This window comes from Pelophylax lessonae, assembly GCF_965119305.1.
Source record: "Pelophylax lessonae genome assembly, chromosome: 1".
Taxonomy (NCBI): domain Eukaryota; kingdom Metazoa; phylum Chordata; class Amphibia; order Anura; family Ranidae; genus Pelophylax; species Pelophylax lessonae.
Genome location: NC_138768.1, coordinates 313,932,005 through 313,949,187, shown reverse-complemented (window position 1 = coordinate 313,949,187; position 17,183 = coordinate 313,932,005). Strand labels below are relative to the sequence as shown.

At 46.2% G+C, this 17,183-nt stretch overlaps 1 protein-coding gene across 1 annotated transcript in view; it reads right to left on the bottom strand.

Annotated features, from left to right (window-relative positions):
• Positions 1–17,183, bottom strand: part of METTL17 (methyltransferase like 17) — a 55,495-nt gene that overhangs the window by 22,403 nt on the left and 15,909 nt on the right. The window contains exon 2 of the mRNA XM_082256110.1: positions 11,373–11,460. Within this exon, the coding sequence (XP_082112236.1) occupies positions 11,373–11,460 (88 nt within the window). The remainder of the gene's footprint in view (positions 1–11,372; positions 11,461–17,183) is intronic.

Below are 17,183 nucleotides of genomic sequence, written 5' to 3'. Positions count from 1 at the left end.
GGGGGGGGGGGGGGGCACCAAAAAATACCGCCACAAAATGGATTACACCACTGCCTGCAGAAAACTGTGGCCAAATGAAGATTCCTCCTGGGTTCCAACATCCATTTGATAGAAACAAGTGAACGTATTCACCAACGACTTGGTTGCGGCCTTGCAAATCTGAGCCATAGAGGCTTGATGGCGATGTGCCCAAGAGGCACCTACTCCTCTGGTAGAATGTGCCTTTACAGGAAAAGGTGGAACCTTCCCTTCTAAACCATACGCCTGGGTAATAATCTGGCTAAGCCAATGAGAAATCGTAGACTTAGATGCTGCCAACCCCTTCCTGGGCTCTTCTGGCAGCACAAACAAGCTCACGGTCTTACGAATCTGAGCTGATTTCTCTAAGTAAAACTTAAGTGCATGCATTACATCAATAGAATGCAAAGCTTTTCCTCCTCTGAGTGAGGATCTGGAAAAAAGAAAGGTAGTATAATGTCACGATTCAAATGAAAGGCAGACACCACCTTGGGCTAAAAAACCTGGGTGTGGATGGAGAATCACCCTATCTTGATGGAAAATCAAGAATGGCTCTTTACAAGAAAGAGCTGCAAGTTCCGATACCCTTCTAGCCAAAGTTATCGCAATCAAAAAGACCAGTTTTCTGGTCATAAGAACCAGGGGAACCTGCACCAATGGTTCAAAAGGCTCTTTTTGTAACACTGCCAACACCAAATTTAGGTCCTAAGGACACAATGGTGGCTTCACAGGCAGAAGCAAACATAACATTCCCCGGACGAAGGTCTGAACCAACAAATGGGAAGCAAACAGTTCTTGGAAGAAAACTGATAAGGCTGAAATGTGCACCTTTAATAGTGTTCAAGGCTAAATGTCATATCCACTCCTGCTTGATATTTGTGGGGATGTCATTTCCTGGCTTCACACCAGGAAATGTAGGATTTCCAGACCCTGTAATAAATGTTCCTAGAGACTGGTTTCCTGGCGTTTATCAGTGTATGCACTTCAGGGCCAGATACACCCCGCTCCTTCAAGATTAAGGCTTCGATAGCCAAGCTGTCAAATTTAGAGATTGTACAGAAGGGTGGAATATCAGACCTTGAGAGAGTAGGTCTGGACGCAGTGGAAAAGCCCAAGGCCTTGTCACTGCCAACCTTTGGATTTGTGCATACAAACCCGCCCCCCCCCCATACCAGAGCTACCAGAGTTACTGGTTTCCCCTCTAGCTGGATCCTTCGCAACAGACGTGGTATCGGCTGCACCAGAGGAAAGGCATAAATCAGGGAATACTCCTCCCAAGGTGTCACCAAAGCATCCACTCCAACTGCGAGTGGATCCCTGGTCCTGGACATAAATCTCTTCAACTTGTTGAACCTGGATGCCAACAGATCTACATCTGGGGACACCCCCCCCCCCCCCCCAGCTTAGACAGATTTATTGAGAAATCTCGGGATGCAAGGACCATTCCCCTGGAAACATCTGTTGGCGGCTCAAAAAAATCTGCCTGCCAGTTCTCTATCCCAAGAATAAAACTGCTGTCAGGCATGGCACAAACTTCTCTGCCCAGGATAGGAGGATATCTACCTCTTTCTGGGCTGACTGACTTTGTGCCTCGTTGATGGCGGATATAAGCCATGGCATTGTCGGATTTCACACTGACAAGGTAACCCCAAAGTCTGAGTGTCCAGTATTTCTAGCCCGACTGACTGCTCGGATTTCCAGAATGATGATGGGGAGACTTCGCTCTACTCAAGACCATTTCTTCTGGACAGTGGCTTCCACCACTTTCCCGGTTGCTGGAAGAAAGGATTTCTCCTTCTCCAGATATCTGGTCAACAACCACCAATTCAACTACCACCAATTGAGACTGAAGTACTCTTGGTAACAGAGACATGGACCAGTCCAGAGACTGAACCCTTCCGGTCCATGTAGACAGAATGTTGTTCTGTAAGGGTCTGGCATGGAATTGAGCATAGGGAATTCCCTAGTAACATCATGCAAAGACTTATATAGAAGGATATCTCAGCCTTACTACATTCTTGTTGGCAAGAACATCTTTGCCTGTACCATGTCCACAAGAAGACCCAGATATTCCGGACGCTGGACCCGGTGTAATCCTGACTTTGCCAAGTTCAGTATCCAACTCAAACGTTCTAGGAACTGTACTGTCTGGAGGATATTTTGTCTTAAAGCCGATTGATCCATTAGTAATAGATCGTCCAGATATGCTATTACAGATATCCCTCAGGACCTTTGAACAGCCAATACTGGATCTAAGATCTTTGTGAACACTCTTGGAGCTGTGGCTAATGCGAAGGGCAGGACCACAAACTGAAAGTGCCGGTTTTCTATTGCAAAACGTAGAAACCTTTGCCAAGTCTGGAAGATATGCATCCTTGATGTCTATGGATCAAACCTCTATCCTTCAGCACCTGGCTTTCAACAGCCAAACCATTAAAACCAGCGACTGTAAAGCAGGATGGAAGATTGGCCCTTGGGACAGCAGATCTTCCCTGAGAGGAAGTCTCCAAGGAGCACTGGCGACCAGTATTACCAGATCGGTGTACCAAGACCGGCGTGGCCACTCTGGAGCCACTAGAAAGACCAGAATCCCTTGCTGCCTTGATCCTGCACAGGAGTCTTGGTAGAAGTTTGAGAGGGGGAAAGGCATAAACCCGAAGATACTGATGCCAAGGAGTCACTAATGAGTCTACCAGAGGATCCTGAGATCATGCCACAAACCTCTGTACCTTCCATGGAATGTGTACAGCAGAGAGGGCTGGAACGATAATTTTGCCCACCTTAGAATGTCGGCTAGTTTCTGATCCGCCAGGACACTTCTTGTGCCCCCATGGTGATTGACATAGGCCACGGCCGTGGCATTGTCCGACCGAATTCGTACTGGACACCCCTGAAGATAAATTGTACAATGATCTAGACAAAAACTGATCGCTCGGAGTTCCAGTACATTGATCGGCAGTCTGGTCTCTTCCCGAGTGCAGACTCCCTGAATACAAGCTGTGCTGAGGATCCTCACCCGGACAGGCTGGCATCCGTGGTGACAATCGCCCAATACAGGGGGAATGATTTCCCTGTCGAAGGGCTGGAGAACGAAGCCACTTCTAGAGACTGTGGATACTTGTCCCATTTCACAAGAATCTCTTTTTGCAGAGATCTCGTGTGAAACTTTGCAAACGGAACCGCCTCAAAAAGGTAGACACCATCAGGCCCAGCACCCGCATGCAAGCCCAGAAGGATGACCGTCTGCTGAACAACAGAAGCTCCCGAAATTGCAGGAGGCAATTCACTTTTTCCAGAGGAAGCAACACTCTGGCTGAGGCTGAATCCACCCAGATAGTCCAGTTTTGTGGATGGAACCAGAACAGACTTCTGAAGGTTCAGAATCCAGCCGAACTCCCTCAGATCGCAGAGTACCGTATTTAATCGGCATATAACACGCACTTTTTCCTCCTAAAAATGGAGGAAAAAGTAGCAGTGCGTGTTATACGCCGATATAAGAAAAAAAAAAAAAGTTAAGAAAGCACTAGCAGCGCCGATAGAAGGGGGCGGGCGGTGCCGAGAAGGGAGGACACGCTGTCATCGGAAGTCCCGCCTCCTATGCCGACGTCAATCATAGGCGCCGGGACTTCCGATAACAGCGGGTCCTTCCTTCTCCTCAGCGCCACCCGCCCCCCTTCTACCTTTCGGCTCTGGCTGCTTTCTGGACAAGTGATTTGTATAGTGGCACTGGCACTGGCGCTGGCGAGGCTGCAATAATGGGCACAGGCGAGGCTGCAATTATGGGCACTGGCGCTAGCGAGGCTGCAATTATGGGCGCTGGCGAGGCTGCAATTATGGGCGCTGGCGAGGCTGCAATTATGGGCACTGCGCTGGCTGCATGTATGGGCACTGCGCTGGATGCAAGTATGGGCACTGCGCTGGATGCAAGTATGGGCACTGCGCTGGATGCATGTATGGGCACTGGTGCTGGTGAGGCTGCAATTATGCGCACAGGTGCTGGCGAGGCTGCATGTATGGGCGCTGCACTGGCGAGGCTGCATGTATGGGCACTGGTAAGACTACATTTAATTTTTAAAAAATGTTCTGAGTTCAAAGCGGTTTATTTTAAATTTCAGCTTTTTTCCAGAAATTTCTGCCCTAAAATTTAGGTGCGTGTTATACGCCGATAAATACGGTAATCTCCAAGGCTTCCATCAGAGCAGTCAGAGACTCTGCTCGCAGAAGATAGTCCAGGTACCCCAGTACCATAATCCCCCACAACGATGCTAGCACCAGGGACAACACTTTGTGAAGACCCGAGGAGAGACCAAAGGTAAACGCCACAAACTGATAATGCTCCTCACCCATGGCAAAGCGGAGGAAGCGTTGGTGACTGCCACATATTGGAACGTGAAGGTAGGTGTCCTTCATGTCGTTAGAAGCGAGAAAATCCCCCAGATGTAGGGATGCCACTACCGTGCGGATGGAGTCCATTCAGAACTTCTGTACCCGCACAAAACAGTTTAGCACCTTAAGGTCCAGAATTGGACGTACCTTGCCTTCCTTTCTGGGAACTGTGAACAGGTTTGAGTAAAACCCCTGAAAACATTCTGAAGCCTGAACCGGGACAGTCACCCCCCAATGAAGTAACAAGTCTTGCACTGCCCCAAAGTGACCTAAGCGATCCGGGGACAAGTGCAGATTGGAAGGGAAGACCCTTTCCGGAGGAAAAGACCGAAACTCGATCTTGACGGATCCAGAAATCAGCAAAAACGTTCCCTCCCTCCACAGATACGGGTAAGGGTGCACCTTCATGCAGAGGAAGCCTTGTCTGCAGGTTTAAAAGAGCCCCTCATGGCTTTAAAGACCAGGTCCTCTTGGAACCTCCAGGGGAGGCCCTGAAGGACTTATCCCTTGAGGGAAGAAAAAGGCCACTTATGAATCGAGAAGAATGACCAATGTCTACTAATGATATCATCCAAGGAAGCTCCAAACAGGTGATCCCCCACAAAGGGGAGATCAGATAAGGCCTTCTTAGAAGTCTGGTTCGCAGATGAGCATAGTTAGCCAGATAAGATGCCGAAGGACCACTGCTGATACAGAAAGGCTAAAACCAAAAGAGCCGCATCCAAAGAGGCATCACAGATAAACTCTAGCTGCTGTATCATCTGATCGGCCAGCTCCGCAAAGGCAGGGGGGGAAGCCACCCCCCCCCCCTCCCCAGGTCCTGGAGTAAAAGTGTAGCCCACTCGTCAGTTTGTGACACCAGGGAAATAGTAAATACCGGCCTAAGCCGAACCAGCCATAGTGAAACAGCCTCGGCTCCCCTATCAACCGAATCTTTAAAAGGCCAAGGACTCCTCTACTGTAAGTAAGGTAGCTTTATTCAACCTGGAAACCTACGAGTCCACTACAGGTGGGACCGTCCACTTTTTAAGCAGGGAATGTTTATGAGGATACCGTATAGCAAAGTGCTTTGGGTGCGTTTTGGACAACCCCACTGTTATGTGACAATGTTGTCTAAGTAAGCTGTGAAAGGGGGAACACCCCCGCCACAGTGGAGGACCTGTGGTGCCAAAAGGGACTGGTGCCTCCAACGCAGCATCTCCGCCATGTTTAACATTTTTTTTCTCTGACACAATCAGTGCATCCACCAGCACCTTTTCATGCATTGCTAGAGGAGCAGAGGAAACATCCTCACTGTGAGTACTCAGGGTGCGTGGACGCAGACCCAGTAGGGGGACTTGCGCCTGCAACAGATTCAGGATCTGATGGCCAGATGAGGCAGGAGAGGGCAATGGACGCCATATACTAGGGTCACCCGAAAAAACAATCAGGGGAGGGCCGTCGACTGCAATGCTGCAAGGGGGACGCTGACCCAGGGTCCACTAATGGACCACCTACTGGACCCCGCAAAAAACAAGGGGGGGGGGGTCGCCCTCCGAGCCCCTCCATAGAGGCCCACACAATAGGAAATAGCCCCCTCAAAAGAGGGCCACCCACCGTGACACGGATGTGCAGGCAAGGTATCCTGATGGTCCCGCACCATCCCAGGGAGGGGCCCATGTCCACCCCAAAACCCTCCAGGGGTAGAGGGGAGACAGCCATTTACCATACCAGGTGGGCACCGCTCCTGACAGACCACCGCTCCATCGGTGATGGGTGGCTGCCGGCCAGGAGGAACGCTGCGACTCAGGCCAAGGCCAGGTCGTGCGCGCCCTGCGAGACGTTTAACTCGCAGGCCAGCCCACGTCCAGTAGGGCTAATTCGCGGCCGACCTAGCTGGGGCCTGCACGTGCTCGCTGGCCAGACTAGGGGGACCTTCTGGATCTGGATTATTCAGTCCGTTGCCCAGTCCCTGGACCTGGAAACAAAATTGTCCACCTTGTTGTTGAACCTGGATGCCAGAAGATCTACATCAGGAGCACCCCAACGTAGACAGATCAGCCGAAACACTTCGGGGTGTAGGGATCAATCCCCCGGACACAGCTGCTGGCGACTTAGAAAGTCGGCCTGCCAGTTGTCCACCCCTGGAATGAATACGGCTGATAGACATGGAACATACCTCTCTGCCCACGATAGGATATGGTTCACTTCCTTCTGAATCGACTGGCTTCTGGTGCCGCCCTGGTGGAAGATATAAGCCACCAGGGTGGAGTTGTCGGACTGAATCCTGACAGGACACCCCTGTAACCTGCTTGTCCAATAATTCAGTGCCAAATGGGCAGCTCGGATTTCCAGAATATTGATGGGTAAAAATCTTTTCTGCCCGAGACCACGTTCTCTGGGCAAACAGACCCTCCAGGATAGCACCCCAGCCCAGCAGGCTGGCGTCTGTGGTTACCACCTTCCAGGTTACCGGCAGAAATTTTTTTCCCTTGATCAAATTGGTGGGAACCAGCCACCAGATCAGATCCTGCCTTACCTTGGGGAAAGGAACATCGGGCAATCCAAAGCTTGAACCTACTTGTTCCAAGCTGAAAGAATACTGTTCTGAAACAGTCTGGAGTGGAACTGCGTATAAGGAATCGTCTCGAAGGAGGACACCATTTTGCCCAGTAACCTCATACACAGCAGGATGGAGGGAAATGTCTTCCCTCCTATGAACCGGACTAGCTTCCTTAGAGCTAGAACGTTCTTTGATGGCAAGAAACTTTGCCTGAGCAGTGTCTAGGCCTAAACCTAGATATTGTAGGACCTGAACAGGCCTCAGGGGTGACTTTCTCTGTTGATAATCCAACCCAGACTCTAAGAATTGGATTGTAAGGAACACATTGTGTCAGACCTGAGCTTGAATGATCCTTGAGCAGTAGGTCATCCAGGTATCCTACTATAGAGATGCCTTGGGCCCTTAAAGAAGCCAACACCGGTGCCAGAACCTTTGTGAACACACGAGGAGCTATAGCAAGGCCGAAAAACAGGGCCACAAACTTGAAATGACACTGCCGCACTGCGAACACAGAACCTTTGATGAGGCCTGAAGATTGGCAAATGAAGATATGCATCTTTGATATCTATGGAGGCCATAAAGTTTCCTCTTCCTAGAGAGGCTACCACCGAATGCATTGATTTCATGCGAAAAAACCGTACGGTCAGAAATTAATTCAGAGCCTTGAGATCCAGAATGGGTCTCACCTTGTCCTATCATGCGTTTATGGAAGCAAGCATGTGTTTACGCAAGCCGAAGTTTATGCGTCTTATACAAGCAAGCAGACATGCGTCTCATGCAAGCAAGCAGGCGTTTATGGAAGCCAGCATGCGTTTACGCAAGAAAAAAAACTTCGAAAGCAGATATGTGCTTATGTAAGCAAGTGAATCTTCCACTGACTGGAACCTCCACAATCACACCCTGGATCCATAGGTAATCTAAGACCTGGAACAAGGGCCTTCTTTTTTCTGGGCAAGTAGGAATACCTGAGTCCAGAAACCGATAGGGAGGAAACACTTGAAACTCTATCATGTAGCCCCGAGCTATAGTGAACAAGACCCATCTGTCTTGAACCATTCCTTCCCCTTTTGCCCTTGGGGTTTCCTGAAAGCTGATGGTTGAGGCCGTCGAAACTGCTTTGAAGATGCTGCATTGGTAGGAACAGTGACACTTGGAGCCTTAAAAGACTGGTATTTATTCCTTCTCTTAACAGGCAATAATGCACCTCCCCCCCATCCCCCCCGAGATCTTTTGGATACATTTATCCAGATCTATCACCAAAAAGCTGTTTTCCATGAAAGGGGAGAGCTGTCAGCAATTCTTTACAAGGCATTTCTGCCAATAAATTTTTCAGCCACAGGACTCTGCGCATATGAACAGAGAGGAGGGCTACCCTGGATAGTTGCTGGATAGAATCCTTAAGGGCATCAATTGTAAACAATAAAGCACAAGATCTCTACTAAATCATCTGCAGATTCACTCTGAATAGGCAAATCTTTTGATAGCCTCTTAAAACGGCCCTTCAAGGACTGACATACTCCTAGCTGAAAATAGCTGGTTGACCAGCAGAGCCAGCAACAGCAAAGGAGATTTAAACAAGGACTCCAATTTTTTTTTTTTTTTTTGCTGGATCCTTTTCATACACCAACTGCTGCAGCAGGGAGTGGAAAGGAAAGGCTTGAACACTCTGTTTGAGGATGTAAAAAGCCTAACGAGGAACAAGAGGCCTCAGATCTTTCTGAAGGAGGCAATATAAAACCAATCCGTACCATTTAAATGAGGGATTGAGTCAGCAATCTTTGCAAGCGAGATGCTGTAAATGGTTCCTCAGGATTAGAATCCTCTGGAGAGGAAACATGATCCACCTGTGATTCTAAGTCACCAATGGCTACCTCTTCATTATCTTCTATTGCCCAATCAGGTTCTAGGCCAGAAGCCCCCCTCCGCAGGATCTAGGGCTATAGGCCTTACCTCTTTGCTGTTCCCAGGTGCATGGGAAGGGGATCTATCCCTTTTTCTTCCCACCCTGAGTAACAGAAGAAATCATCCCTGCTACTTTACCCTATAGGCTAGCCAGGGCAGATGCTAAGTCATCCAAGTAATATATGGAGAAACAGAAGCACCAGAGGTAGCACAATACCTGATAGATATAAAGGCTCGGATTGGCCAGTAAGTTCAGGTCTTTCTGGAGAAGAAAATGCAGGGGAAACCTGACTAGGAGAAAATAATCCTGATGCTGGGGTACTCAACCCTTTCCCTGCTGCACCCTCACTTTTCCTTCTGGAAGACATTGCTTTAAAATATAAACATGACCCAGAATCAAAAACAGTTTGCACCAATGTAGAAAATTGTGATCCAGATTAACAGCTATCACAAAACAACCACCGTTTTACTTGCCATGTACTGATTCACATATACGCCCAAACAGATATTATTAGACCTGCGCCGCTTCATCCAATCAGCCGACTGTCCCAGGGAACCTGAGCCCTTCTTCCTGCAGCGTTCAGTTTGGAAAGAACCTCATGCGGCCTGTGACATCATCACCAAGCGCCGGTGTTCCGTTAAACCCTACCCGTGAAAACTCCTTACCCTCGTCACTTCCGGTGAGGGTACGCCAGAGATCAGCTGAGCCGCTTCCCAGAGCGCATGCGTGCGCAGTAAATTATCTCAGCTTCCGTGAAAAAACCCTACCCTCCTTCCCAGTCCTTAAAGCGGCGGCTTCCCATCAAAATACCCTACCCTCGTACCCCGGCGGGTCCAGAAAAATTTAAAAGTGCCTCCTAACGGAAGAAAATGTATAAATATTAATCGAAATGGAATGATAAAAAAAATATATTTTATATATTTAAAATTTTCCTCCATTATGAGCCACTTTTACATTTTCCTCGACCCGCCGGGGAACGAAGATAGGGTATTTTCACGGAAGCCGACATCATTTGCTAACCCAACGCTTTAAGCACTGGGAACGAGGGTAGGGTTATTTCACGAGAAGGGTTTTTTAACGTTACACCGGCTTTAGCACATGGTAAGCCAATTGAGATCTGCAATACAGTCAAACAGCATCATCTAGTGGCGAAAATGCAGTGCGGCAGCTAAAGAAACTTCTTGTGCTTATTCCTATTAAAAAAAAAAAAAAAAAAAAAGGAAAAGGAAAAGGAATTCTTACCAGACCTTCAAGGACCGGGTCCTCCAGCTGTAGGAGGCCACTCCTTTGGAGCTCTAGAGCAGTGGTCCTCAACCCTGGCCTACAGGGCCCACTAACAGGCCAGATTTGCAAGGAAGATAACTGAAATACATCCCAGGTGATATCATTTGCTGCTCAGTGATTGCAGTACTCTAGTCTGCATCTCCCCAAAGTAATACTTAAATCTGGCCTGTTAGTGGGCCCTGAGGACCGGAGTGGAGGACCACTGCTCTAGAGCACCCTGCTGGAATCACCTTGGGTAAGTTTCAACCAGGGTTCCATTTCCCAAGGTCCAGCGCCCGAAGGACCACATTACAGGCTAAACCTCAGGTCTTCGGTTACCAAGGCTCAGGTACCATCCTTTTAGCGCCTAGCCTTTTGAATGGATCCGATAAATCGCCCCTTTTTCTGGGACACTACAAAATCTTGGAGAGCTTTAACAGCCATGACCACCACCTTCAAGACACTGGCGAAAAAACTGATGTTCTTCCTGTATGGGAGGGGTTATATAGGAGGAACTTTCTTTCTATTGGTTGCCAGTGTCCATTCACCTGAAGGTAGCGTATAACCCAAATAGTAATTATTACCAGCTCTGTGTCCCGTGATGTACGATAAAGAAAAAGGTGAATGTCCTTACAAGGCTTAGTCCGAGCCCAGACCTAAACTTCAAGTCATTCCACAGATTTTCAATGAAGGCTGCACTCCACAAATGGTCACCATCAAATTTAACTGAACTTGAGAAGTTCTGCAAAGAAGAGTGGGCAAATATTGCAAAGTCTTGATTTGCAAAGTTAGGAGAGACCTATCCCAACAGACGAAAGGCTGTAATTTAATCTCTCTGCTGATCCCTGCAGAGCAGGCTGACAGGTCTGTGTCAGCGCGGCTATGCAGCCTACTGTTCTCCACGGCATTGGGATTGAAAAGGACTGCCTGTCAGTTTACAACTAACCTGCTGGACAGATGGGGAAGGTATCCCCATCCGTTTGTTTTTAGCAGACTGGTTGCCAGTCCGCTGACATCCACCGCTCCATAGAGAACAATGGGTGGTCTGGTTGAGTCCTTCTGAAAAATGAACAGGCGGACCCAATGGGTCCGCTGGTGTAAAAAGGGGGCCCGACTGGTACTTTCTCAGACATCTATCGGTTTTGTACAAAAACCTTTTCTGAAAATAAAATCTCAACAAATAGGATTAAAAAAAAAAAAAAAAAAGCAATATTAGTTTGCAACTGTAAAGTTTGTTCATTGCAGCATGGGAATTCTTACCTTAAAGGCTGCCAGTTATAGGTTTGCTTACGCAAAGCAGTAAGTACTTGACTTTTTATCTTTTGCTTATACGCATCAGTGTCCACCTCTGTCAAATACAGACAACAGTTGAGATTATTTTCATGCCTTCATCACAAAAAATGTGTAACATTTTTTTTTTTTACTGTGGATAAAATCATTACGTTGTTTTATATCAGGTCAGTGACAGAAAACCCCTTTTATTTATACATCTTCCTGCATTAGAATGGAGGCACATGTTAAGAATGAATATTATATATATATATATATATATATATATATATATATATATATATATATATATATATAGTGTGTGTGTGTGTGTGTGTGTGTGTGTGTGTGTGTGTGTGTGTGTGTGTGTGTGTGTGTATATATATATATATATATATATATATATATATATATATATAAATAAGAAAACAAAGTTATTAGGATTTGTTTTTATATGGAGGTACAAAATAAGTGCATGTGTAAGTAGTTTAACCACTTAAGGACCGGAAGGTTTTACCCCCCGTAATGATCAGGCCATTACTAAAAAAAGAGTGAGCTGCGGTCATATTGCTCCACTGACCTAATTCATCATATGCCCGTGTTCTCTGCTGCCATGGCCAGGACTAGATACATGCAAATCTTGCAGTTCATGCATTTCAATGACAATGAACTCCGGGTGACCCTGGATATGACTGGCTCCACAGAATTCGGCCCATCATTAATCACTTCAACCAAAAGTTTGCAGCCTTGCATACGCCCCAACAAGCTGTTTGCGTTGAGTCCCTGATTACATTTTCTGGTGGCCTTGTTTTCAAACAGTTTCTCCCCAGCAAGCACGCCAGATATTGGGTCAAGAGGTATAAGCTCTGTGACAGGGCAACAGGCTATACATGTAGTTTCCAGATTTATGAGGGAAAAGATAGCTATGTGGAGCCCCCTGGGGTCACCCTTATTCAGAAAGGAGTACTATTTATACATGGACAATAAATTACAGAAGCGTGCCACTTTTTAGTCCCATTTTGGATTCTGGAACTGGAGCATGTGGTATTGCTGGTATGCTAGAAGAAAAATAGAGACAAGCAGGTACGCGTCCACAGTGAGGTCCACAAAAGCCAGAAAGCCCCCTTGATAAACGAAGACTATAATGGCGCTTTTCCACTGCATGGAACTGAACGGTTCGGCTCGCATTTGTGCTTTTCCACTGCTGGTACCGCATGGTACGGTGTAGGAACGGTTCGGTACGGCGGCGATTTTCCACTGCATGGAACAGAACAGTATGGCTCTCAAAAACAGTACCACCTCGATTGTGGTTCCAAGAGGTACCATACCCGGTACCATATCCCACAATCCTTTGCATGCAGTCACTTCTAGCCACTGATTGGTCAGAGAATCGTTGTTATCCCACCCACTTAACTTTAGTGGAAAAGCAAACCATACCGTACCGAACCGTTCCAACACCGTACCATGCGGTACCAGCAGTGGAAAAGCAAACCGGGCCAAGCAGGGCCGAGTAGAGCCGAGCTGGTACTTGCAGTGGAAATGTGCCATAACAGACCTGGTAGATTCCATATGGAATTTGTGGAGCCAAAGAATGGGGGGGGGGGGGGGGGAGGCAGCATGGGAGCAAGATTTGGCTTTGGAAGTTGAGACCAGCCCAATGCTAAAACATTGAGCCCTCCTCATGTTCAATGGAGACCCACCTGGGAGATAAAGTGGGAGACCAACAACCCGTCCAAATTATGGCTCAAGGCTGTAGACATGAGTTGTAAAACATTCTATGAACAAAGGATCAAGTGGCAAAACTTCTTCTAACAGCTTTAGACCAGACAACTAGGGACTGAGAAACTAAGGCAGCTATAGCCGCTGTCAATCGCATGTAAAAAAAACCCGACATTATGATTGTATCCAAGTCGACCGATGGATTGGCCTGGGTACAGTCAGCCTGCTCATAGATGGTTTGAATCTTGGCCGGTCCTTGCTGAACCGGCTGAGAATCTAACCATTTATGGCTGGCTTAATACTACAACCAAAACATGCTGCCCTGAAGGGCATGCTAGAGGGAGTTCTAGGAGGGGGCTCAAGCCACTTGTTGATGGGTTTCAGGTGCATTTTCCACTGGAATAGTTAATGCCTTGTTAAGCCAGGATACGGTGTCTAGCACCTTAGGAGGCACTGGGATGTTTTTTGGTAACATGAAAATAAAAAGGTGCTGCGCTGTCGAATACCAACTAATGTGTAACTTTAAAGTGCACAAGTGACAAAAAAGTGCATGTGCTAATAATAAACTAATGTGAACAAATAATAAAATTGCAGAATAGAAAACAAATTCATATTACATATGCAATGTATACAAAGATGCACAAATATAGCTGACAAAAGTGAAAGTATAGGTATAAAACCTCAAGTAAAAAAGAGTGACAATGTATCAATCATCAAAAGGAGTCCATATAAAAAAAAAGCATGAAACAACAAAGTATGAACAGTCCAACTGTTCAAGTGCATGTGAAATCCCTACACCCAAAACAGAGTTGTGACTGATGTCAAGAAAATCCAAAGGAGGTGACACCTCTATACCTTAAAGCTGTAAGGTTATAGCATGAATAGAGGACTTTCACTTTAGATTCCTATGCTTCCCACTGCTTCCAGGGACCACCCTGTTGTGGATCCAGCTGGTGGTAAACTGATTAGAGGACGGTTGTCCCATCTATGATGGTCTGGTGGGCTCCCCAGATGTATCCTCCCAAAAGAAAATTGTAAAATGATCAGTGCACTGATATGCAAACATCAGACACAGATACAGTGGGGATCGAAAGTTTGGGCACCCCAGGTAAAAATTTGTATTAATGTGCATAAAGAAGCCAAGGAAAGATGGAAAAATCTCCAAAAAGGCATCAATTTACAGATTAGACATTCTTTTAAATGTGTAAACAAAAGTTAGATTTCTATCATTTACACTTTCAAAATAACAGAAAACAAAAAAATGGCGTCTGCAAAAAAAGTTTGGGCACCCTGCAGAGTTAATATCTTGTACTGCCCCCTTTGGCAAGTATCACAGCTTGTAAACGCTTTTTGTAGCCAACCAAGAGTCTTTCAATTCTTGTTTGGAGGTATTTTTGCCAATTCTTCCTCACAAAAGTCTTCCAGTTCTTTGAGATTTCTGGACTGTCTGTCATGCACTGCTCTTTTAAGGTCTATCCATAGATTTTTTAATTATGTTGAGGTCAGGAGATTGTGAAGGACATGGCAAAACCTTCAGTTTACGCCTCTTGATGTAATCCCCCGTGGATTTCGAGGGGTGTTTAGGATCATTATCCATTTGTAGAAGCCATCCTCTCTTTAACTTCAGCTTTTTCACAGATGGCATCAAGTTACCATCCAAAATTTGCTGAAATGTTATTGAATCCATTTTGCAATACAACCCCAAAGCATGATTGATCCACCCCCATGCTTAACAGTTGGACAGAGGTTCTTTTCATTACATTCTGTGCCCCTTCTTCTCCAAACGTACCTTTGCTCATTCCGACCTTTAACCTCATCGGTCCGCAGAACTTGTTTCCAAAATGCATCGGGCTTGTCTATATGTTCATTTGCAAAGTTCAAACGCTGATTTTTGTGGTGAGGACGTAGAAGAGGTTTTCTTCTGATGACTCTTTCATAAAGACCATATTTGTACAAGTATCTCTTTATAGTGGAATAGTGTAGCGCAACTCCAGTGTCTGCCAGATCTTTCTGGAGGGATCGTGCAGTCAAACGTGGGTTTTGAATTGTTTTTCTCACAATCCTGCGAGCTGTTCTGTCTGATATTTTTCTTGGTCTTCCAGATCTTGCTTTAACTTCCACTGTTCCTGATGACTGCCATTTCTTAATTCCATTCCGAACAGAGGATATTGACATCTGAAAACGCTTTGCTATCTTCTTATAGCCTTCTCCAGCTTTGTGAGCATCAACTATTTTCAGTTTCATTTTTCTAGACAACTGGTAAGAAGATCCCATGGTGCCGATTGTTGGGGCAAGGTCAGATGAGTCTGGGCATTTAAAACCTTTGAGATTGACATCACCTGGTCTTTCCAGACTATGATTGAGAACAATCCATGACACCGGCAGGTCTTAGCCTTGCAAAGGGGGTGCATGCTATAAATTCTGCAGGGTACCCAAACTTTTGCAGACGCCTTTTGTTTTCTGTAATTTTGAAGGTGTCAATGACGGAAATAAAATCTAACTTTTGTTGACAATTATAAGAATGTCTAATCTGTAATTTGATGCCTTTTGGAGATTTTTCCGTCTTTCCTTGGCTTCTTTATGCACATTAATATAATTTTTTACCTGGGGTGCCCAAACTTCCGATCCCCACTGTAACTAAAAAGGAGTGTGGAATTCCAGACCTCCACCAATTAAATATCAAACCAGGGGTAAATGGGGAAGAGAAGGGCTTTTTCACAAGATGTATGGGTCAATTGCTATATTTGTGCATCTTTGTATACATCGCATATGGAATATCAATTGTTTTATATTCTGCAATTTTATTTTTTTCACATTTGTTTATTATTAGCACATTCACTTTTTATTTGTCACTTGTGTACTTTAAAGTTACACATTAGTTGGTATTAGACAGCACAGCACCACTATTTTGTTACTTCATTTTTGGCTACAAATTGGCTGATGGGTGCCTGCAGCAGCTGGTTACACGTACCATTATACAGTGATAGAGTGGGAGTACCTTTGTATTTTTAATTTTTGTTTTATGTTTTTTGGTAGTCTAAGTCCCCGTTCACACTAAGGCGACCTGGTCGCTTCACAGGTCGCCGTAGGTCGCCTTCCATAGGGAAGCTGCGGACCCGTTCTAATAGGAGCGACACAAGTCGCTCCGACTTAGAAAAAGGGTCCGGAGCTTCTTTGGGGCGACCTGGAGGCGACCGCCATAGACTTCAATGTTATGAAGTCCGTGCCGGCCGCTCCGAGGTCGCGGCGAGCTGCTCGCACCGCGACCTCGGACGTCGCCCCCCCCCCCCCCAAGTCGGATCGCTCCAGTGTGAACGGGGCCTTATAAGCCCTAAAAAGGAGCAAGGAAGTGTGGAAGGTAGCCATGCCAAACAGATTTAAAGAAGACTACAAGCATGGCATAGACTCTAGCAGAAGGCACAATTTTAGGTGGTTTGTGTCTTAGATTTTAAAGGACACAATGCAAACAGCCCACAGTAAGTGGAGCATGAGCTGAAGGCACCCAGTACAGCAGGACTGGCTCCCTTGTCTCCAATCAGACATGTTGTACTACAAGATTGAAGGCAATGTAAATCAGTGTACGAGGGCAGGCCTCAGATACTCATGATACTAGCTAATAGTCATCAGAAGGGTCAGGCAGCTGAAAGTGATCAGGTCACTATAGGCAGGCACTTTCAATCCAAAGCAGCAGCAAAAAGGTGCCTCCCCCGATGCGGAATGACTGAAAAAGGCGTGGAACACACAACAACCCACCCAGTGGATGACATCAGTGCTCAGTACCTCAGCATTAACCCTTCGTCGGAGTAAAGTAAAGTGGGGTACACACACTATAAGAAAATCGGGCGAACGATCGTCCGATTTTCCTCGTTGCTTAACAGCAAATCAGAACCGATGAACGAAAATTCGTACGACAAAGACTTGTCATTTGTTCTTTCTGGTCATGCGCAGTCTTTCTTTTCTGATTTTTCTTGTACAAAAATTGTACACAATAAAACGAAAATCATTTGTTTATTCCCATATGAGAAAAATTTGGAGTTTGTCCCTTCACGAATTTTGTACGAAAATTCTCAATCGGCTGTAGAA